This window comes from Ornithodoros turicata, chromosome 3 (genome assembly GCF_037126465.1).
Source record: "Ornithodoros turicata isolate Travis chromosome 3, ASM3712646v1, whole genome shotgun sequence".
Classification (NCBI taxonomy): domain Eukaryota; kingdom Metazoa; phylum Arthropoda; class Arachnida; order Ixodida; family Argasidae; genus Ornithodoros; species Ornithodoros turicata.
The window spans coordinates 103,704,961-103,727,637 of NC_088203.1; the positions used below are offsets into that span (position 1 = coordinate 103,704,961).

Below are 22,677 nucleotides of genomic sequence, written 5' to 3' on the forward strand. Positions count from 1 at the left end.
AACTTCCAATAATTAACTTTTTAATTATAAAAGCGAAGAAGTTGTCCCAATGAGAACATCTGGTCCCTTCGGTCACCTGATACTGAAGCCGTTTTCAGAACAAAAATCGGTTCGATAGATCGTCCGCAAAAAAATCGTGAAGAAACACCCTTTTTTTTATTCTGTTCATTGCGCATCTTCGGAGACGCGTCTTTCCTTCGCCCCCAGTGTGAGAGGGTGAACAAGCACAGGGCCGCCTCCTGCGTCGAAGATGAGCTTTAACTTGCGGAAACAAACCAAAAACAAATGTATCGGGTGACTCTATCGGAACTGCCGTTATCTTGGGTTGCATTTTCTGTTTTCTTTTAATCTGTTTCCAGGACGCCAAGAGGCGATAGTGTGCTCTTTCACTCTCTCACATTGGGGGTGAAGGAAAAGACGTGTCTCCGAAGATGCGCAATGAACAAAATAACGAAAAAAATGGTGTTCCTTCACGAATTTTTGACGGCGATCTATCGAACGGATTTTTGTTCTGAAAACGGCTCCAGTATCAAGTGACTGAAGGGACCATATGTTCTCATTGGGGCAACTTCGCAACAATTGCTAATGCCCTCCTAAGGAGTGGCCTTCAGCATATGCTATATTGCAATTGATTTCATCTAGAAAAAGTAATATATATATATATTAATATGTTCGCATTTAGCTGGGACACCCCGTATATATAGCAACGCTAATCAGGGCTTGAACGCCGTCAGGGGTGAGCCACGATCAGGAATTTGCGCGGGATTTTCAATTTTCAATTCTTGGGTGTCGAAAGTCCGTGGGAGTGTGTAACGTTCTTCTCACCTGTCTATTGCCTTCCGTATGTCGTAGATACTCATATCATATAGCATGGAGGGAGGGGGTTGACAAAAATCCCGATTTAAACAAACTATTTTACGTACCCAGGTCCAACGTCTGCCAGAGGGGATGGACCCGCATCAGTACTGCGGGACCCTGCATCATTCGTAAGTTTATACCAGCGGAAACGCGTTCTATAGGTGGCTAACGGGACACGTGTCTCCCCATTTCAGCCGTGTGTAAACGATCTTGCGGGGAAGGACGTTGCATTAGGCCTAACGTTTGCCGCTGCAGCAACGGTCACATAGCCTCGTCCTGCACCTCCAAGAAACCTCCCGGGGGAAGTTCGAACAGCGTCGACCAAACAGGAGGTGAGTAAATCAGCGATCCCACGATGACGTGACATTGTGTTATAGCCTGCAATGACGAGCTCTATATATATATATCAATCACTCCTCCTCAGCGTCTCAATGCAAAGAGCCCTGTCTGAACGGAGGGAGATGCATCGGCAGAGATCGTTGTGCCTGCGTCTATGGATACACGGGACGACGCTGTGAACGAGGTGACGACCCGCTTCACCGCATAGCACGGTCCTAGCCAACCATCATCTCGAATGATATCGTTATCTGCCCCGATTTGTTGAAAACGGGAGGCGTACGCCTTTTTTGTGACAATTATGAACAGCATAAGTGTCACAAAAAAGGCGTACGCTTCCCGTTTTTAACAAATCGGGGAAGATAACGATATCATTCGCGCTGATGGTTGGTTAGGAGCGTTCCATGCGGTGAAGTTCATTTCTAAGAGTGCAGTGCTCTTCAGGAAGGTTGCATATTAGGATTGTGACATTTTGTCGTTGATTACATGATGAACGCGTTGTACTTCACGCCAGAGAAGAAAAAAATATGTAATTTTTTCTATCTGTCATAGCGGGTGAGGTACAACTGCACTCTAAAAAAAATAAGTAAAATGGGGAGTAATTGCAGCTTCTACACTCTTAGAAATGAACTTCACCTGATAGCACGGTCCTAGAAAACCATCAACTCGAACGATATCGTTATCTGACATGATTTGTTGAAAACGGGAGGCGTACGCCTTTTCTGTGACAATTATGAACAGCATAGTGTCACAAAAAAGGCGTACGCCTCCCGTTTTCAACAAATCAGGGCAGATAACGATATCATTCGAGATTATGGCTGGCTAAGAGCGTGCTATGAGGTGAAGTTCATTTTTACTAGTGTAGTCCCCTAGAGTGCCCCAATTACTACTCGTTTTAGTCCCCTAACCCTATGAAATTCACTCCTCGGGAATGCAAATAGTAGCTGGACTTCGCAAATGGTCTCCTGAATGCAATAGTCTATACGTTAATATGCGCTCTTCGTGAATTTGACGTAATAAAGCTACACAACTTAACTAATTGAGCAATTTTCCACCCACACAGAGGAAAGAAATAGAAGTTCTATCTCGCGAAATTGTGTCCTGTGCATGTCGCAAGACTTTATATCACTCGACATATCACGGTTGAAGGTTTTTATTTCAAAGTATTTTCATTCAAGCACACGAGTAATATACGTGGGATTCTTAGAACAGAGCGTGAAGTATACAGTCACCACTCTGTGACATTCATTTATACTCCCGTGTATTTACTCCCTAAAGACACTCATTTTTGTGGCAATGCTTTTAGTCCCCCAAAGGACCAAAAAATAACTCCTCTTTCTTCCTAGAGTGTGCAAACACTCGAATAAAACTTAGCATTCAGCTCCGAGAGGAATGATACCCACGTACGTTCCTATTGGTTCTCTTAAGCACGTGACCTCACCCACGGCCGCCTCGCTATCGGAGATGCCTGCCCTCATTGAACGAGGCTTTATACACTCTTAAAAATGAACTTCACCGCATAGCACGCTCCTAGCCAACCATAATCTCGAATGATATCGTTATCTGCCCTGATTTGTTGAAAACGGGAGGCGTACGCCTTTTTTTGTGACACTTATGCTGTTCATAATTGTCACAGAAAAGGCGTACGCCTACCGTTTTCAACAAATCAGGGCAGATAACGATATCATTCGAGAGTATGTTTGGCTAGGAGCGTGCTATGCGGTGGAGTTCATTTTTAAGAGTGTACGTCACGCATGACGTGGTATTTGTCTAGTCGTACTTAGTGACACGTCCAATGAATTATACTGTGCGTATCTCAGCTTGCAAATGCACCGACAGAAATTGAATTGGATAAAACTGGATAAGACTGCATAAGTAGACAGCAACTCGCGTGTTTTTATCGCAACTTATAGCGCATATAGCGATACTAGTTTGACCAAAAAATAATTTCGAACAAAAGTCGCATTGCTATCCTTGGAAGGAAGCAATACTGCTCTCCCTAAAAGCTCTTTCCTGCCAAACGCTTATCTTGTGCTAACAGTTTTGTTTTACAGATTACAGAACGGGTCCGTGTTTTCGTAAAGTACGATACAATTTCTGCTCGGATCAACTGGCGGGAGTGGTGTGTACCAAGCAGCTGTGTTGTGCTACAGTTGGAGTCGCCTGGGGACATCCGTGCGAGCAGTGTCCGGCGAAACTGGAGTGTGATAAGGGATACATCACCAACATTCACTCAAAGGGATGCCAAGGTATCATATCGCACATTTTCAGTAGCAGCCATATTATAGCTGACCTCTTGAATACTCAATGCGCAGTTGCTCGACAATCTCCCTGGCTGGTATTTACAGAATATGTGTCCATATCGAGAGAGAGAGCTCCTCAGGGATTCCTCGTGTGGATTCCAGCCAAAGAATGGGGCACACTAGACAGTCATGCGACGCGCGAATGTCTGTTGAGGAAAACTTTATCAAACGCTGGGAATGTAACTAATTATACCAGCGTACAAAGGCGGTAATTCAACTACACCCTAAAAACAGAACTTCACCGCATAGCACATTGTGCGCCAGCCATTGCCACGAATGATAAGGTTATCGCTTGTGATTGGAAGACAGAGGAAGGCGTACGCCCCCCCCCCCTCTCTCTCTCTCTCTTCGAATCGCAAACGATAACCCTATCATTCGTGGCAACGGTTGGTGTACATTGTGCTATGCGGTGAAGTTCTGTTTTTAGAGTGTAGAGCGTATAGTTTACGCGCGTCGCGAAATTTCGCGCAGAGAGCCGGTTTCGACAGCGTGGCGTCAGAAGCGCCTTGATATTTGACGCCCCGCCACGTGGCATGCTTGGAAGTTTCGAACCCTGTTTCAGACCGTTTCAACACCTTGCGATGACCACCGTTGGAGGGCTATGCCATGACTGCTCAACCAAAAATTATTTTCGATCTACAGGAAGCGAAAAACCTTTTACTTTCTCAGTGCCGTTTCCAAATCGCTTCTCGCTGCGCTAACATCTCCTCCAATGGCGCGCGTTTCACTCATATATACAGGGTGTTTCAGTTAAATCCCCGGGCTAAATAATTCGCGAACCGGTGCACCAATCGAATAACTTTCTTTTTTACAAGTATCTGTCCAATACCGCCTACAAGATGCGCACCGCGTGAATGAGCGGGAGGCGCTCATTATTTAAATAAAAATGCAAATGAGTTTCGTAAAAAAGCGTAACTTCTAAAGCAGGGCGCTGTCGGTATTAAAATAGGTACTACCCCTTTTGGGACCTTCAGTGGACACCTTTCAGAGAAAATCTGCCACCGAAGCGGGTCATTTGTTGCAGTAATTAATTGGTTTCGGTTTACGTATTTTTGTCGCGGCTGGTCGCGGCGAAGCGCAAAAAGACGCTCTTTCACTCCCTTATCCATCAATGAATTACGTCCTTACACCAATGAATTACACCAATGAATTACGTCCTTTTGCGCTTCGCCGCGACCAGCCGCGACAAAAATACGTAAACCGAAACCAATTAATTACTGCAACAAATGACCCGCTTCGGTGGCAGATTTTTCTCTGAAAGGTGTCCACTGAAGGTCCCAAAAGGGGTAGTACCCATTTTAATACCGACAGCGCCCTGCTTTAGAAGTTACGCTTTTTTACGAAACTCATTTGCATTTTTATTTAAATAATGAGCGCCTCCCGCTCATTCACGCGGTGCGCATCTTGTAGGCGGTATTGGACAGATACTTGTAAAAAAGAAAGTTATTCGATTGGTGCACCGGTTCGCGAATTATTTAGCCCGGGGATTTAACTGAAACACCCTGTATATTTTTTTGTTTGTTACATGGAGTGTTTTAAATATATTTTGGATCGCTATATGTTCTCTACCTGCTGGAAAGACTGGGGGTCTCTTCTTCCTTTCTCTCTCTCTCTCTCTCTCTCTTTTTTTTTTTTTTTCAGGCGGAGCTTTACAGGTTTACGCAATGTGTGCGTCGTGCGTATTGGCCTGCGTGTTCCGCCCGTTTACGTTTTACGTATTGAAATACGCGTTGTACGGGTCACGTCTTACATATACTATAGTAATATAATAGCGGTCAAATTAGGTCAATGCAAACTTAAAACCACACAGAGACACAGTTAGACACACATCTACACACAGCACTGAGCTGTGTGTGGGTGTGTGTCTTAACTGTGCCCCTATGTTGTTTTCGATTGCCCTGAACTATACCGTATAATGCCAGCAATCCCGCAAGCCCGCAATACCAGTAATCCCGGATATGGACACTAAAGTAATGCCAACGTACAAAGAAGGCCGTTGTGGCGCTTCAGTCGAACTTTGAGGCCGCCGGCCCCCCTGAGGATCGGTGTAACGGTCGGAGGATAAGCAACGGAACAATAACGATCTTTCTCCCATTAGAAAGTTTTAACAAACCGTCGATAGTGTGGTTTGATTCGAACCGTATCGACCGGAACCAATCAGTAGATAAAATTACTAGTCATGCACAGCCGCAGTAAACCTCTACCCGAGAAACGTCATCATGACGTTGGTAGACAGACCGAAACCGAAACAAACCACACGGAGAGGGCTGGGTTCCACAAATCGGCACTTGTTCCCTGCATCCTACACTGAAAGAAAAGCAGGATCGAAGGTCGCCATCCCTTTCAGGGATCATTGTAATCCCCTCAACACCGTGGCTTTCGGGCGCGACCTTGTTCGCCTCTAGCTTCTAGCGTAGTTCAAGTCTACCAAATTGGTGGCGCTGTCGAACACTATGACGTCATTTGTTTACAAACAGGGAGAGGTCTATTGGTTCCGGTAAGGACCGTAGCTTTACCAACGGTTTTGCTAAAGTGTCTATTGCTCGACACAGACGTTAACGAATGTGAAGCGATTCCTGGACTGTGCGAAGATGGCAAGTGCATCAACACCATCGGATCTTTCAAGTGCGAATGTGAAGAAGGATACGTGCGGAACGACATCACCAACTCCTGCGATGGTATGGCACTCCACCGACTCTCACACGACACAATCTGTTGAACGAGACACAATCTGTTGCAGACATCAACGAATGTGCTCAGGACCCGGACACCTGCAACCGGGGCCACTGCATTAACACTGACGGGAGCCACTACTGCCTCTGCGATCCCGATACGGTTCCCAGCCATGACAGGAAAACGTGTTTCGGTAAGTTCTTTAGGGTTGAATACAGGGCGTGTGCAGAAAAACGTGACCCGCATTTAGGCACTTAGCTTGTTGTCTACCTAACTAACGAACTTCCGGTGGCGCACGATGGCGCATTTATGCGTGCGAAATCTGCAGAAAAATCGTGGAATCCATACTCAGCTTAAAAAAATAAACGGAGCAACGAAAACTTCGGCCTCCGTGCATCAGAATAGGGCAACATGGCGGACTCAGGAGAGTTGTGTTCAAGTACCGCTAGGGGAGCCATCCATGGAGCTATCGGCGCTGAAATCGAAACGATGTCCCACATGGACGCTCATCGGTAGTACCCCTAGCGGTGCCTGCACGTAACTCTCCTGAGACCGCCATGCACTACCATGCACTGTCATGACCGCCCTATTCTAATGCGTGGAAGCCGATGTTTTCGCGCTCTGTTTATTTTTCTACGCTGAGAATGGCTTCCAGGATTTTTTTGCAGCTTTCGCACGCATAAATACGCCATCGTACGCCACCGGAAGTTCCTCGGGTAAGTAGACAACGAGTTACATGTAAAAATGTCGGTCACGTTTTTCTGCACACACCCTGTACATTCCACGAATTCGGGGGTAAAATTGAGTGCCATCTTTTGGGGGCCGTATGCCGATGCCAAATCAGCGGTAGCTCCCGGGATATATCCAATGGGTCAAAAAGTGAAAAGGAACTTATTGGTAGCAGCAGTGGTTACCAACATGTCAGGTTGATGTATGTCGTTTTCACTTTCGTAGGTAACTCGTAACATCCTAAGCAGGGTTCCACGTTTTTGGTTTTAATCGAAAGATATCGAAGAACATACGTCGGGTAAATTTTCTTTCATTCGGTTTCAATCGAGAAACGCCGAATACAGAGGGACATTCTACACTCTTAAAAATGAACTTCACCGCATAGCACGCTCCTAGCCAACCATTATCTCGAATGATATCGTCATCTTCCCTGATTTGTTGAAAACGGGGGGCGTACGCCTTTTTTGTGACAATTATGAACAGCATAAGTGTCACAAAAAAGGCATACGCCTCCCGTTTTCAACAAATCAGGGCAGATAACGATATCATTCGAGATGATGGTTGGCTAGGAGCGTGCTATGCGGTGAAGTTCATTTTTAAGAGTGTAGGAACGATGACAGAGACAAATTGCTGCACATGGCCTCAGCAAGTTGTTGATGCAGATCAGAAAACCATACAGAAATACGATGGTTGCGAAAAATGTCCGTTTACTGTTCCGTTGATCGTAAGACGCCACCGTTAGACGCACTTACACTCTTAAAAATGAACTTCACCTCATAGCACGCTCCTAGCCAACCATTATCTCGAATGATATCGTTATCTGCCCTGATTTGTTGAAAACGGGGGGCGTACGCCATTTCTGTGACACTTATGCTGTTCATAATTGTCACAGAAAAGGCGTACGCCCCGTGTTTTCAACAAATCAGGGCAGATAACGATATCATTCGAGATAATGGTTGGCGAGGAGCGTGCTATGCGGTGAAGTTCATTTTTAAGAGTGTAGATGGATTAGACGCACAGCACACTCTCAGAAAAAAGGGTGGAGCAGTTACACCTTTTAGGAGGTAATAGTTGTCGCATATGTTGTGCCTAGAAGGTTGCAAAGTTCTACCTGCTACCTATACGAATGATATGGTTAACGCTTCTGATTCGGTGAGCGTGGGGGGCGTACGCCTTTTTGTAGCAATTTGGATATGTGATAATTGCTTTTACCACCCTTTTAAACCCCTCATGAGACGTTATGTTGACCTACACTCTTAAAAACGAACTTCACCGCATTGCACGCTCCTAGCCAACCATAATCTCGAATGATATCGTTACCTGCCCTGATTTCTTGAAAACGGGAGGTGTACGCCCTTTTTGTGACACTTATGCTGTTCATAATTGTCACAAAAAAGCCATACGCCTCTTGTTTTCAACAAATCAGGGCAGATAACAATATCATTCGAGATGATGATTGGCTAGGAGCGTGCTATGCGGTGAAGTTCATTTTTAAGAGTGTAGGTGGTAACTATAGAAGTTGCTACCTTTTCACACCCTTTTTTCTTAGAGTGCACTGAAGTTGCATTGTGATTTCTATTCGCCGATAATCGTCGGGTAAAGCGTGTGCACGCCAGGAAAAGCGTCGATAAACGCCGATTTTATGAAAATAAATAAGCACCGAAAAAAAAAGACGTGATAGCGATAATATACTATGCTGTGGCGTGATCTTCCCCGCAGACACCACTCAAGACTTCTGCTACGCGGACTACAGCGGTCGAGGTCGCTGCAAGAATCAGCTGGCTGTTAAGCTGACCAAAATGCAATGTTGTTGCGGCGATAAGATGGCCCAGGGCTGGGGCTATCCCTGCGAGCAATGTCCACGGAAAGGATCAGGTGAGAAAAAAACATTTCGTATAAAAATTCATTTGGATAGATGCGGGATGTTGTACTGGGCACGTCGAAGATATAGCTGCAAAAAGTCATTTGGACAATGGTAATTATCTCGTTTAAACGAACGGAATACGTAACACACACACACTCTTAAAAATGAACTTCACCACATAGCACGCTCCTAGCCAACCACCATCCCGAATGACAACGTTCTCGCCCCTGATTTGTTGAAAACGGGAGGAGGAGCCTATTTTGTGCCGTGCATAATGGGCACAAAATAGGCTCCTCCTCCCGTTTTCAACAAATCTAGGGCGAGAACGTTGTCATTCGGGTTGATGGTTGGCTAGGAGCGTGCTATGTGGTGAAGTTCATTTTTAAGAGTGCAGAATTCGAAACAAACGAGTATAAAACGGACGGCAATTGTGCCTGCGGAATTGATTTCTGCTTCGACTTGAGCCTTCAACAAGAGAAGAATCGGGGTTTGTTAGACGATAATAAACCTGGACTGAGAGTACTGCGGTACACTACAATATACAGGGTGTGTGCAGAAAAACATAACCCGCATTTAGGCACTTAGCTTGTTGTCTACCTAACTAACGAACTTCCGGTGGCACACGATGGCGCATTTATGCGTGCGAAATCTGCAGAAAAATCGTGGAAGCCATACTCAGCTTAAAAATTAAACGGAGCAACGAAAAAGTCGGCCTCTATGCATCAGAATAGGCCAACATGGCGGATGCAGAAGAGTTGTGTTCAGGTACCGCTAGGGGAGGTATCGGTGCAGAAATCGAAACGATGTCCCACGTGGATGCTCATCGGTAGTGCCCCTAGCGGTGCCTGCACATAACTCTCCTGAGACCGCCATGCACTACTATGCACTGTCATGACCGCTCTATTCTAATGCATGGAAGCCGATGTTTTCCGGCTCTGTTTATTTTTTTTGTTTTTTTTTACGCTGAGTACGGCTTCCAGGATTTTTTTGTAGCTTTCGCACGCATAAATACGCCATCGTACGCCACCAGAAGTTCCTCCAGCAAGTAGACAGCGAGTTACATGTAAAAATGCGGGTTACGTTTTTCTGCACACACCCTGTATGTAAATGAAACCTGTCAGGGCACTTCACTTGTGTTCTTGCTTGGTTGGTGACCGCGAGGGACGCTAAGTACGGTGCAGCGAGTGCCGAGGTGAGAATCGATGCACCTTAAAGAACTTTCAGGTGGGCAAAATTAAACCGCGGACCAACTACCGTGACGTCACACCATGATTGTCTCGAGACATAAAAAAAAACGAAACCAGCAATTATTATTATTCTTTCCTGTTTGTGATGATAAAATAATGCTGGTCTCTCTCTTTCGAGCAGCCTGCTTATGGTGGAATCGCCTGACGGCCCTTCTTCGTTTTCTGTCCCAGCTGAATATAAACGTCTCTGCAGATCGCCGCCGGAGGATATGACGCTGAACGAGTGCGATCTCCGACCTGGACTTTGTCCCGACGGTGACTGCGTCAACACTGCCAGGGGATATCGTTGCGACTGCCACAAAGGATTCAAACCCACAGACGACGAGAAGGGATGCCGAGGCAAGCGACTCCATTATTGATTGCACTGATACTGAATGACTGTAGGGTTCGTCTGTGTTATGGACACACCGCGTGTAACTTTGGGAGTGACACAGATGTGTCATATTATCAATGGCTAGGATGCAGTATTATTTTTCACTACATCATTTCATATCGCCTACGTGGCCCACTCAGGGTTATTTTACGTCGTCCAGGTCGGCGGTCATATGACCTGAAACAAAACTGCACTAATCCTGGTGATGGTGGTGTGATAAAGAAGAAAAAAAAAAGAATGGGGATGTGAGTAGCGACAAAGTCGGACTGACCACCCCAGGACGCCTCCACACGGCGAATATAGACACACAGGTGCAGACAGAATACCAACAGATAGACCACTAATCCTACGCTACCACGTGTAGCGGATTGCTACAATATTTTCGATACCAGACGACGTGCTTTTCTCTCACTTCGTTTCCGCCGGCTCTAGCTCTCTCACAACAAGTCGAACAAGTGCGAAGGCGACGCAAGCTCACTTTGGGGCGAGCATTGGGTAACCAAAGTGCACGCCCAAAACACGGTTTAGGTTATGGGCATGCGCAGTGACGACTACCAGTTTCATTAGGGGCCCTAAGTGCGTTGTAGTATCGTAGAGCTACCAAATAATCGAAAAAGTTACATTACAGACGTCGACGAGTGCTCTGAAGGATACTGCAGGTCTGGAAAGTGCATCAACAGTGTGGGCAGCTTCCGATGCTTTTGCAGCTCAGGATTCGATCTCACACCGGACGGCAAGGATTGCACGGGTAAGGACACTGAAAAATATCGAGCATTCCCTGTCAACGAATGATTAGCTTGCTGTCGATGAGAGAAACAAAGAACTCCTTATTCACGAGAGGGATATTTTCAGTGGCCTCTATACTTGAAATGAAACCGTTCCAATCTTCGTTCTTTGCAAAACTACGGAAGGGTGTCTTATTTGGAGGATTTAGCTTCCATCTTGCCTTCGTTCGCAATATCCTCCTGATATGCGGTCCGTGGTTGCCCGTGCGTGTTAAGGCCGTGTTGGACATCCCGCGGTGTCTCAAGAACACAGACGAGGGTCCAGCGTAGGTAAGCGTAGTATTACGTTTCGCACAGTTGGACTGATGCTGATTATTTGACACGTACAATGGATGGGACTATAGGGGCGGTGGTATTGATGATGGTGGTGGATCTTTGGGGAGAAAGAAGAAAACGAGGCGCCCTAAGGATACTTGTATGGTGAACTAGAGTATTTAACAGAAGCCCAGTGACGTATAGATGGCATCAGTGACATTGATATCACCAGATGCACAGAAGAATCTTCTTTTGGTGACGCCCTGGCTTGGACACTGCTTCCGAAGACGTGTTGCTGGTAGTCCACATGATCTCTTGTGGCTAACGTTGTTGTATATGATCCAGAGCTCACTGCCTCACTGCCATTTATGATCTTCTTTGAAAAAATTTTTCATTTTGGTGCCGTTCAATGAGTACATCCCACGTTGTCCACACCAGCTGCTCGGGTTTCTGGTGGGTTCGAGGCGTCCAGTCGAGTTGGGAATTTGAGATCCTTCAGGCAGTCCTGTTCGATGGAGACGGATTTGTGCTGAGTGTCAGCGAGTTCTCCTATCATCATTCGCGGATTTTCGCGCACGAGGTCCGTAAGAAGCGTTTCACCGGACTCCCGAGGTCGTCCAGAGCGATCCTGATCTTCCACGCTGTAATCGCCCGATTCGAAACTTCGATACCACTTCCGAACTGTCTTGCATCTCCATACAAAGAGGACACCGCATTCAACGTCTGCAAAGCCATGCAGCCACGATAGATAATACAGCATACTTAGTGAAACATCTCAGAGCATCACTTCTCGTTCTCCATCTGCACACTTGAAGTCTGCCGAGATCTGCACTTCGGAATGCCTGCGAGCTTCCCTTGGTATTCTCATAGACCCGAGAATGTTTGTTGAGAAAGAAACAATTGTTAGGAGCGCCAACTGATCATCACAGAGGACGCTGAATCCTTCATGTTTTTCACGTTTTCCAACAGATCGAAACGAGTGCGAAACGAGCGGCATGTGCGCCAATGGACGCTGCGTCAACATGGAAGGGTCTTACAAATGTGACTGCAACAGGGGATTCGTGCTCAGTCCCACTGGACGAGCTTGCATCGGTGAGTGTTTTCTTCCCTCAAATGAGTGACGTTTCGGGAATTGTTCCGGCGCATGACTCGGAAGTGTTTACTCCTTTAACAACGCACAGATATCGACGAGTGCGCCGAGAACTCCGGGACCTGTCTGAAGGGAGGCCGTTGCGAGAATATCCCAGGCAGTTACAGATGCGTTTGTGAAAGAGGATACGTCTCTGCTTCAGATGGAGAGTTCTGTGTAGGTGAGTACACCATTCCTTTCTCTTTCTCTTCTGCGCGACAATTTAAGAGAGACATTTGAGTTTACTCGCAAAATGTTTCTGCCTAAAGGATTTTACTAAAATGCGTGACAACGTGAGCTTCTTGGCGATGAATCATAATTAAATGCAGTAAAAAAAAAGAAAAAGAAAACAAGACGCGGGACTTGGACGCAAAAAAAAGAAAAGACACATACACGGTGCTGTGTATGCTTCTGCGTCATATCTCTCTCTCTCTCGAAGTCCTCGTTGTAAAGACTGCACCGAAGGTTTCCACAGCTTTTCGTAGAACAGAGTCTGTTCCACGAACTGTTCCTTATTTCGAACAGAGACTGTTCTACAGACAGCCACGACAGAAGACACTTTTCGACAGAACAGTCACAGTTCGAAATATCAGTAGCTGTCGTCCTGAGGCATTTCCCTTCACATTACTTACCAGAGAGGTTCAGATGGAGATAGTTAATCACGAAAAGTTAAGCTGATATCATACGTGTGCTTTAGATGTGAACGAATGCGACCAATACCGCATGTGTGAGAACGGCCGATGTGTGAACATGGACGGAAGCTTCAAGTGCATCTGCAACGTCGGTTTCAAGCCATCGCCCGATGGCCATTCCTGTGTAGGTGAGTGGGCAAGTAGTCTGCCATGCCGTTACCACGTCCAGACGGAATCGTTGTCTTTTCAGACGTGGAAGAATGTACGGAACTGACGGACGTCTGCGTCAGTGGACGTTGCGAAAATGCGCCAGGAAGTTTTCGCTGTTTCTGCGACGACGGTTTCACGTTAGGGCCGGGCGGACGGTCATGTCTCGGTAAGGTGCCTCCTACGATGCCCGTTTCTACATGGACCGTAACGTGCGTGCTGTTCCAGATACAAGGCGCGATTACTGCTACGCGTCTTACAAGCACGGTGAATGCAGCCAACCCTCGAACGTGATGGTCAAGAAATCGGCCTGCTGCTGCGCTGCTCAGTCGACGTGTCTGGCCGCTTGGGGGAGTCCACATTGCATTCCGTGCCCACTGCCGGGGTCTTCCGAGTACACTAAGCTTTGCCCCAATGGATCCGGTTCGGGACACGTTGGGGAAGGTGATTGCCAGTCGAGTATTTTACGGGGTGACCCAGAAGGGAGGAATTGAACTGTGTGCATCTAAACACCGCCCGTAGCCTATGCTTAGATTGCGAGAGGTGAATCACGTGGGCCAAGTTAAGAATGACAATAACAGAGATCATCTGATACAGCTCGGAAGCCACAGCGGAAATAATTTTGTATGTGCCCCGCTTAGATGAGGATTTTTCGCCAATATTGAACTGAAAAACACCTCCATCGAAAACAACGAGGAATCGTTGATTTCTTAGGCAATTTGAGGCTTTGTTTGTATCTGTCCCTTCTATGTTGTTCCAGCCTCAGAACATCAGTTTATCTCTTGACCTCCATCGAAATTGCAGCAATCAACGAACCTCCTGCTGAAAGTACAGCTAACGTCAACCTTAATAATAACACTGGAAAAAATATGGTCTCGTTCCCGAGAGCGGTTACAGCAACCCTTGGGGCCATGAGGAAATCTTAAGTGAACAAAAATTGAACAAAATCATTCCCCCAGTGCCCCCGGGGCGGCTGTTATCGCGCTCGGAAATGAGACTGAGAACTGAGTTTTTCCGGTGTTATTATTAAGGTTGGCGGGAGCTGTACCTGTCGTATCTCCGTTAACGAATTCGCTACAGTCCCTATACCAATAATATCACACGATTTTAGCTCATTTTCTAAACTAATTTCTTACATTTTCCCCCCCATGTTTTATGATTCAGTTACCTTTGAAGGGGGGGGGGGTTCGCTTCTTCTTCGTCCTCTTCTTTCGTGCGTGTGTGTGTTTATCCTCATGAGAAGGCATCAATAAAATGTTGCCTGGATGTAAGACATTATTTCCACAAGTTCCACTTCTTTCGACCATCCTTCATATTTTGAACTTCTGCAGACATAAACGAATGTTGGGTCTTCCCGCACATCTGTCCCAACGGAGCGTGCGAGAACTTGAAAGGCAGCTACCGCTGCGTCTGCAACGTCGGCTATCAAGTGGACCCATCCGGCAAGGTATGTTCAGGTAAGTTTCTGGGCCACCTTTCACGGGAAACGGCGTCGTTCCCGCCTTATTCATCCAAGTACCTTCCGCAGACATCAACGAATGCCAGGTGAACCTCCTGCTCTGCGAGAACGGGATCTGCCGGAACACACCGGGCAGCTACCACTGCACGTGTCCAGCGGGATACAAGTACAATCTGGAGACCTGCGAAGGTAGTAGGTCCGCTGGTTCCATTTCAAATGGCGCAGTGAACGGTTGGCGAATTTTGTAGATATCGACGAATGTGCGACGTCCGGTAAGGACGTGTGCGTGGGTGGAAGGTGCATCAACACTCCCGGCAGCTACCTTTGTGAATGTCCTCCTGGAATGACTCTGGACACTTCCCGCCATGTGTGCATCGGTGAGTTTGAGGCCATGATTAAGAAAATCGCCACAAAGACAACAACGGACGTCGACAAATGTGTGCGCGCTCTTCTTGATCAAGGATAACCGATACCAAGTAGCACAATCCACCGCTGTAGGGTTTGAAACCCTTTGTCGAATACGCGTCAAGGCGTCTGGGGACGCCTGCCGACGACAGCTGTTCTACATTTGCTTTCCTGAGTGAGGAGATAATAAACAGGGCGAAGCGCGATGGCTGTGGTTCGTCTGAACAAGGTCCTGTTTTGGTTGTCTACTTCTAAATTTTTGTCAGCTCGCGAAGTTCTTACAAGTTACAACCAAGAATTTTCGTGTAGTACAGTCTATTTCTGGCTTTTAATGAAACATTTCACGGAGTCGAAATGTCAAACTGATCGGTTTGTAGTAAGGATAGCGACATACTTGAACGTCCAAAGCGGTATTTTCTTCATTTCTTTCACCGTTCAAGCTCGACTATTAATCGAGATTAAACGTAGCCCCAAAGACAACACGCAGTGTACATATGTCATATTTCATAATGCCAGAACTAGAGAATAGTTAGGAACGTCTATAAAAAGGCTATATATACTACGTCGATTTCGTTGTCGCAGACAACAGAAAAGGGTCCTGTTGGCTGAGCATCAATCAGGGCCAATGCGAAAATGACGTCAAGAGAACCATGCTCAAGTCAGAATGCTGTTCTTCCATCGGAAAAGCATGGGGAAGCCCCTGTAAAGTGTGCACACCAGAAACAGGTACGTCTATTTACCTATTATCTCTTTACCTATTTATCTATTTACGAGACTACGTGCACTCAAAAAACAATCATTTCAGACGTAAAAGGGCGAAAGTGTCCGAAAGGATACGCAATGCTGGACGGCCACACATGCACCGGTAAGACCATTCCTCAACCGCACTCCAAAGACCACCCTTCTCAAGCACAGAGAGCGTTTGTTAATATCGATTAACGCAACGCAGATATCAACGAATGTGACTTGTTCCCGAACATTTGCCAAGGTGGCGGCCTATGCGTCAACACCGAAGGCTCTTACAAGTGCAACTGTCCCCAGGGTTTAACTCTGGATCCGACGGGAACCAGATGCGTCGGTAAGGAGTACTACAATCCCCGCCATAAATTAAGCTCGATTAAGCACGGTTTCGAGTAATCCATTTTTCGTGGCTACTTACATTCGTACGTTCGCAGACCTCCGTGAGGAGACGTGCTACGCCACGTATGAAGGAGGTCGCTGCAATCGGGGATTCATGGGTCTCTTCCGGAAGACCTTGTGCTGCTGCGCGGTTGGAAAGGCATGGGGCTTTCATTGCGAGCCCTGTCCGCGTCCAAGCACGGGTATGCTTTTATTAACTAGGTCCTTAAATGTGGCGAGTCATCTGCTCGAATGTTTCATTCCAGACGCCTACAGTGAGTTGTGCGGCAAAGGGCCGGGATACGGCCCTTCACCGCCCGGTGTGTGGGAAGTTGACCCCGTCATAACAGGTAAAGCACCATACACACAGCCTGTCTTCGGACTTTTTCATTTTTTTTTTTTTTGTAAAACACGAACTTCACCAAATTTACACTCCGAATTGAACATTTTCCCAGATATGCGTATATATAACAGGCGTGGCTTTAATGCGGTGTCGACAAGAAACATCCCACCCCATCGCAGTTTCTCCCGGAATTGTACATTTAAAAACAGTTGGCTTTTACCTGCCCAAAATGTGAACGGTACTAAATCCGAAGAAGGCGGACCTTTAAGAAAAAAAAAGAAAACGTGTAGAGCATAGATCGCACGCATGCGAGGCGGGCACTTAGCGTACCAGGGCGTACTGAATGCTTCTCGGCCGCACCCCCTTCCACGGTGATGGCATTCGACGCCGAGACTGGGAGGTGACACGGCTTCGAATCCGAGTGCCCGGCTGGGTTTTCCTCGGACGCGTTAAGACAAATGTCGGCACAGTTCCCTGTGAAGTCGGCCCAGGACGCACGATCCCTCAATCCTTCCACCCCGAGCAACGTGCCACCAGGTAGGCAGGTACACTCTTAAAAATGAACTTCACTGCATAGCACGCTCCCTAGCCAACAATCATCTCGAATGATATAGTTATCTGCGCTGATTTGTTGAAAACGGGAGGCGTACGCCTTTTGTGTAACACTTATGCTGTTCATAATTGTCACAGAAAAGGCGTACGCCTCCCGTTTTCAACAAATCAGCGCAGATAACTATATCATTCGAGATGACGGTTGGTTAGGAGCGTGCTATGCAGCGAAGTTCATTTTTAAGAGTGTAGGTCGCTCGGAAATAGCACGCCACCCCTGCCACCACCGACACCGGTCCAGATATGCGAACGCGATCTCGTCGTCGTAGACAGGAGGAGAAATTGCGGAGGTGACAGAGCTGAGAGGGATCGTAGCTCCGTATATAGGAGCTGTTTCGTAGCGATGCAAACAGTAGCGCGGAAACGTATCAGAAGCGGTTGCCATGGAGAATGAAACACACACACAAATAACGAAAATAGAAATGACGAGGAAAATACCCTATCCCGACTCTGAAGCACGCTACGCTGTGTACGGCTCGCGTCAATGTTAACTTGAACAACCCTCCAGCCTGCGAGGTGGGAAGAAAGACACCCTGGCGGCACCTGCAGAAAACAACGCCTTCATAACGAGGTGCACCCCTCTAACTGTAACTAGATTACCAAAATACCCTCTACACACGTTATTTCTACTAGGCACCGCCAGGGTCCGCAGGCTGGAATGACGTTCAACTTTGCTCTGATACGAGCTGTACTAAACAAACAGGGGAGAACACGGTGGAAACGAAACGGCCCACTAACAAAAAAAAACGGTCTTTATTTGGGACGATCACCGTTTCTTGAAGGACAACGCGATGAGCGCGATGATAATGGCTACAAGTACGATGCAGAAGATGGAGAAGCAAAATTTCTTCCGTCGTGCTTTCTGCTGGTGTCTGCTGGCCATGGCCAACTGTTGCATCCCGTGTTCGACGCTCAAGGAGGTGTTCTCGACGTTGGCTTCGATGCTGTCGATCATTTCTCCTTGCTCGTGGACCATGGAGGAGAGTTCGTTGAATATAGTATTCACGTCAACGATGTCGGATTCCAATTGGCGGATTGATCGCTCTCTCTCACGGAGTAACTCCAAGTCATCGTCTTGGTCCGTCAGAGACTGCAATCTTCCAGGTGAAACTCATCAGTCATAAGCTTCTACAACGTCTTTCTTTCCAAACAGATGTTTCCAGAATATTTGCACGTACGGCTCGTCAGTGATTTCAGCTGAAATCTTTATAGGCATACACATGGGATGCAGTACCATAGAGAGGTCATTTTTGCTGCGTGGGAAATATTTTCGTGCTTTTCGACAAAATTGCCTAAACCTGAATTATCGAAAGTAGTTTGTAGTACTACGCTACGTTAGCTACGTTACGTAGTACGTAGCTACGTTAATTCAGCATTTAGGTATCGTTACTTCTGTTCCGTGGAAAGGATTTCCGGCAGCTTATTGGAACTATGTGGCATATTATCGATCGAAAACAGGCTCGTTGTCATTACTTGATGTCGAACATGCTACGTGCCGCATGAACGGCGCAAATTTTGCGGGTATGCTATAGACGCGAAGAACAGTTGAATGTGGGGAGGAAAAAAGAAGAAAAACTGTGCAATACGTAAACGTAAGCGTGTTCACATGTGTGAATAGAAACTTAGTAAGCTGACACATCTGCGAAACAATAAGACAAACGATATAGTATATAACGGGAGAATATATAGGGATATTAATTCTGTCGGGCGGTCTTTACGCGTGTAGTATTCCACAGTTCTTACGGAATAAAAGTGTCTGGATGATTTCTCCTTCGTATACATGTGCAGACAGATGGGGCGCTAGCAGTGTGTGCCATCGCTGTGCTAGACCTGCTCCTCTCCTACTCCATGTGTACCCAAACAAACCGGGCAATGTCCTGTCACGCCAGCAAAGAAACTGACCTTACCCATGATCCAGTCTCTGTGATGCAAATGGATTCAGCTCAATCAGTGTCTCCGGCTCTTCAGCAAACGGATTCAATGACATCCTCGGGATCTTTCTGGCGCTTTCACTTTCAATTTGTTCTCGTTGGAAGCTTCGGAAATCGTGCAACACGTTGGAAAAGTCGTTCGTTAGCTTTTCCCTGAGCAATCTCTGCTGGCGCTCGTCGGCTCCACGCAGTAAGGACAACGACTTCAACATGCTGGTTGTCTCCTTGGCCAAGGCGCTAGTGTCCGCTAGTAGGTTGCTTTGTAAAGAGATGCCCGGTGCGAAGGACCATCGGTGTCGCATAGAAGCCACGTTTCCGGAGATCTTTTGAATGTTGTCGCCGATTGCGCGGGAAAGGCTTCGAAACTGACCTTCGGACGAAGAAGCCATGATCACAGTTTGCGGAGCCCGAAGTCTGGTTATAACAGCACAGAACGGCGAGCTCGCAGAATCTTCTTCTTCTTCTTTGTCCCACGGAGAATGGCCATTAGCCCCAAGGGAGATCGGCCAGGGCTATGAGGACGTCCAACGGTACTATAACTTGACCGTGACAATTTGGGTGGGGAATGTGGAGAAGGTTGGTGGAGAAAGTAATGATGATTGAAGTGGTGGGGGTGCTGAAGTTCGCTTGTTTTTTGCTCCATGGCACGAGGGCAAGCGTCGTGCATGTCGTGGTTATTTGCGTAATTGACAAGTAGAGGCACTGTGGCATTCGTTAGCAGTAGACATTGTAGTGGAGTCTTCTTCGCCATACACGCCTCATCCCCGACGTCCTTCTCTTTCGTTCCTAAGATTTCGCCTATACTGCTGCTGTCGTGCTTATCGGCCTTGGTTGAAAAAGGACGAGGTGAATCGAAGCCTGAACCCTATGACGATGTCACGTGATCAGAGACCTGAACGTACAACGACAGCAATCTGCAGAACGACCGATGTGTGGTCGTTTAGGATCAATCTGCTCTGCGACTAAATGAATTGTTAGTTAAACTACCAACTTGAACAGTGTCCGTATGCGCAACGTGTTTCAGCGTCCGATTTATACGAAAGATCAAACGACTTCGAGAAGAAGTCAAGTGCTTCCGAATTTTACTCCGAAGTGCGGGCGTTTTTTATAGTATAGCACAGTTAACGTGAACAGATGTCTAGAATGGTGCAGGTCTGCGGACGGCGCCAAAAGAGTATGTGGATTTTGTAACAGTTAGTGCTCTCTCGCTCCGAATTACGGTAACAAAAACGAGAAGAACGCATCAACATAAATGTCAAGCGCATGGTCCTTGCGGCGCGCGTGGCCCCCAAGATATCCAATGTTACACCTACACTCTTAGAAATGAGGAGGGGGGGGGAGACGAGGTGGCTTGTCGTAGTTGGCCGCACTCAAGTGGGCATCGTCACGACTGGAGCAACAAAAAAAAAAAGAAAAAAAAAGGAAAGGGGGAGAGGGGGTTAACGATTTCAAAGTGATGCATAGGCAGGATGACCGATACTGATGGGACGAAGGCACACTGTAGATGAGAGGTGCACTTGAGTGGTCTTTCCGCGAGGCCCGTTTCTTGAAGAAAGCGCACGAAGCCGCGAGTTTTTTTAAAGTCGTTCCACACCACTTAGCACGCTCCTAGCCAACCACCATCCCGAATGACAACGTTCTCGCCCCTGATTTGTTGAAAACGGGAGGCGGAGCCTATTCTGTGCGGAGCCTATAATGGCCACAAAATAGGCTTCGCCTTCCGTTTTCAACAAATCTAGGGCGAGAACGTTGTCATTCGGAATGGTGGTTGGCTAGGAGCGTGCTATGTGGTGAAGTACACTTTTAAGAGTGTACGTGTGACACAGTCACAATCATTTTTCTTTTTTTTTGTTGTTGTTGTTGTTATTATTAATGAACAATTGACATTTCACAAAGAACGGTAGATACAATCTTAACGATGTCCTTGCTTCGTCCACTAGACATCAATGAGTGCCTCTATTTCCCGAACATCTGCGAGAATGGCAGATGCCAAAACACGCCCGGAAGCTTTTCCTGCGAATGCAACAAGGGATTTGCTCTCGATCCAGAAGGCATCAACTGCACAGGTTACATTCACCAAACGTCGCTGCTTACATACATGAAACTTAATGGTACTACATTCCGATACAGACATCGACGAATGTGGTATCGCGCACGGTATCTGTGGCGACGGCAGCTGCAGGAATATTCCGGGTTCCTACCAGTGCGACTGCAACCCGGGATTCGAAAGCGCAATGCTTATGCAGGCCTGTATGGGTAAGTTGGCATATCTGCTTCTCTTTTTATTTGTCTTATTCTTGCTCGAAGGAGCTCTCTAAAAAAAATTGACATATGTATTTACCCCCAGGTGGTCCTATTTTTAGGTACACTCTAGAAACAGCACTTCACCGCATAGCACGCTGTGTGCCAACCGTTGCCAAGAATGATAGGGTTATCGCTTCTGATTCGAAGAGAGGGGTGGTACGCCTTTTTTTGTGGCGATTTTCATATATCCAAACTGCCACAAAAAGGCGTACGCCCACCTCTCTCTTCGAATCAGAAGCGATAACCCTATCATTCATGGCAACGGCTGGCGCACAGCGTGTGCTATGCGGTGAAGTTCCGTTTTTAGAGTGTAGTACAGTCTTAAAAATGAACTTCACCGCATAGCACGATGCTAGCCAACCATCATCGCGAATGATATCGTTATCTTCCCTAATTTGCTGAAAACAGGAGGTGTACGCCTTTTTCGTGACAATTATGAACATCATAAGTGTCGCAAAAAAGGCGTACGCCTCTCGTTTTCAACAAATCATGGAAGATAACGCTATCACTCGAGACGGTGGCTGGGTACGAGCGTGCTATGGGGTGAAGTTCATTTCTAAGAAAGTACCTTTGGTATAGTTTTCGCGTGCACTCTTAAAAATGAACTTCACAGCATGGCACGCTCAGAGCCAACCATCATCTCGAATGATATCGTTATCTACCCTGATTTGTTGAAAACGGGAGGCGTACGCCTTTTCTGTGACAATTATGAACGGCATAAGTGTCACAAAAAAGGCGTACGCCTCCCGTTTTCAACAAATCAGAATGGATAACGATATCATTAGAGATGATGGTTGGCTGGGAGCGTGCCATGCGGTGAAGTTCATTTTTAAGAGTGTGGCACGCGTTCCATGCCTTAAAAGCGTGCTTCACCACATATAGAGTCATAATGCGGGAAAACCGACTTTAAGAACACCATTTTCTTGGTCTTTGTCGTAGATATAGACGAATGCTCTCGCATGCGGGGCCTGTGCAGAGGAGGAAAATGCGTCAACACACCGGGTTCGTTCAAATGCCTTTGCCCTCCAGGTCACGAGCTTACGCCCAATGGAAAAGCGTGCAAAGGTATGCCAACCGCGACCAAGTCCTAGGCGGGATTTCTTTCGCTGTTTTTCC

General features: G+C 46.8%; 2 protein-coding genes across 3 annotated transcripts in view; one reads left to right on the forward strand and one right to left on the reverse strand.

Annotated features, from left to right (window-relative positions):
- Positions 1 to 22,677, forward strand: part of LOC135389074 (fibrillin-2-like) — a 61,747-nt gene that overhangs the window by 12,783 nt on the left and 26,287 nt on the right. Inside the window, exons 2-26 of one of the 2 annotated variants that reach the window (XM_064619039.1) lie at positions 928 to 986; positions 1,053 to 1,190; positions 1,283 to 1,381; positions 3,249 to 3,443; positions 6,050 to 6,175; positions 6,238 to 6,363; positions 8,619 to 8,774; positions 10,182 to 10,349; positions 11,012 to 11,131; positions 12,393 to 12,515; positions 12,605 to 12,733; positions 13,250 to 13,372; positions 13,435 to 13,560; positions 13,620 to 13,835; positions 14,723 to 14,848; positions 14,920 to 15,039; positions 15,099 to 15,227; positions 15,838 to 15,981; positions 16,061 to 16,120; positions 16,205 to 16,333; positions 16,431 to 16,577; positions 16,641 to 16,724; positions 21,198 to 21,323; positions 21,388 to 21,513; positions 22,501 to 22,626. In XM_064619039.1, coding sequence (XP_064475109.1) covers positions 928 to 986; positions 1,053 to 1,190; positions 1,283 to 1,381; positions 3,249 to 3,443; positions 6,050 to 6,175; positions 6,238 to 6,363; positions 8,619 to 8,774; positions 10,182 to 10,349; positions 11,012 to 11,131; positions 12,393 to 12,515; positions 12,605 to 12,733; positions 13,250 to 13,372; positions 13,435 to 13,560; positions 13,620 to 13,835; positions 14,723 to 14,848; positions 14,920 to 15,039; positions 15,099 to 15,227; positions 15,838 to 15,981; positions 16,061 to 16,120; positions 16,205 to 16,333; positions 16,431 to 16,577; positions 16,641 to 16,724; positions 21,198 to 21,323; positions 21,388 to 21,513; positions 22,501 to 22,626 — 3,221 coding nt within the window. Of the gene's footprint in view, positions 1 to 927; positions 987 to 1,052; positions 1,191 to 1,282; positions 1,382 to 3,248; positions 3,444 to 6,049; positions 6,176 to 6,237; positions 6,364 to 8,618; positions 8,775 to 10,181; positions 10,350 to 11,011; positions 11,132 to 12,392; positions 12,516 to 12,604; positions 12,734 to 13,249; positions 13,373 to 13,434; positions 13,561 to 13,619; positions 13,836 to 14,722; positions 14,849 to 14,919; positions 15,040 to 15,098; positions 15,228 to 15,837; positions 15,982 to 16,060; positions 16,121 to 16,204; positions 16,334 to 16,430; positions 16,578 to 16,640; positions 16,725 to 21,197; positions 21,324 to 21,387; positions 21,514 to 22,500; positions 22,627 to 22,677 lie in introns of those variants that run through there. The other variant, XM_064619040.1, reaches the window with a different exon arrangement.
- LOC135389077 (syntaxin-12-like) lies at positions 18,061 to 19,732 on the reverse strand. The gene is made up of 2 exons (XM_064619043.1): positions 19,234 to 19,732; positions 18,061 to 18,423 (listed from the first exon to the last, which is right to left on the reverse strand). Exons 1-2 carry the CDS (start codon positions 19,644 to 19,646, stop codon positions 18,093 to 18,095), a joined length of 744 nt encoding a protein of 247 aa, XP_064475113.1. The 5' UTR covers positions 19,647 to 19,732; the 3' UTR covers positions 18,061 to 18,092.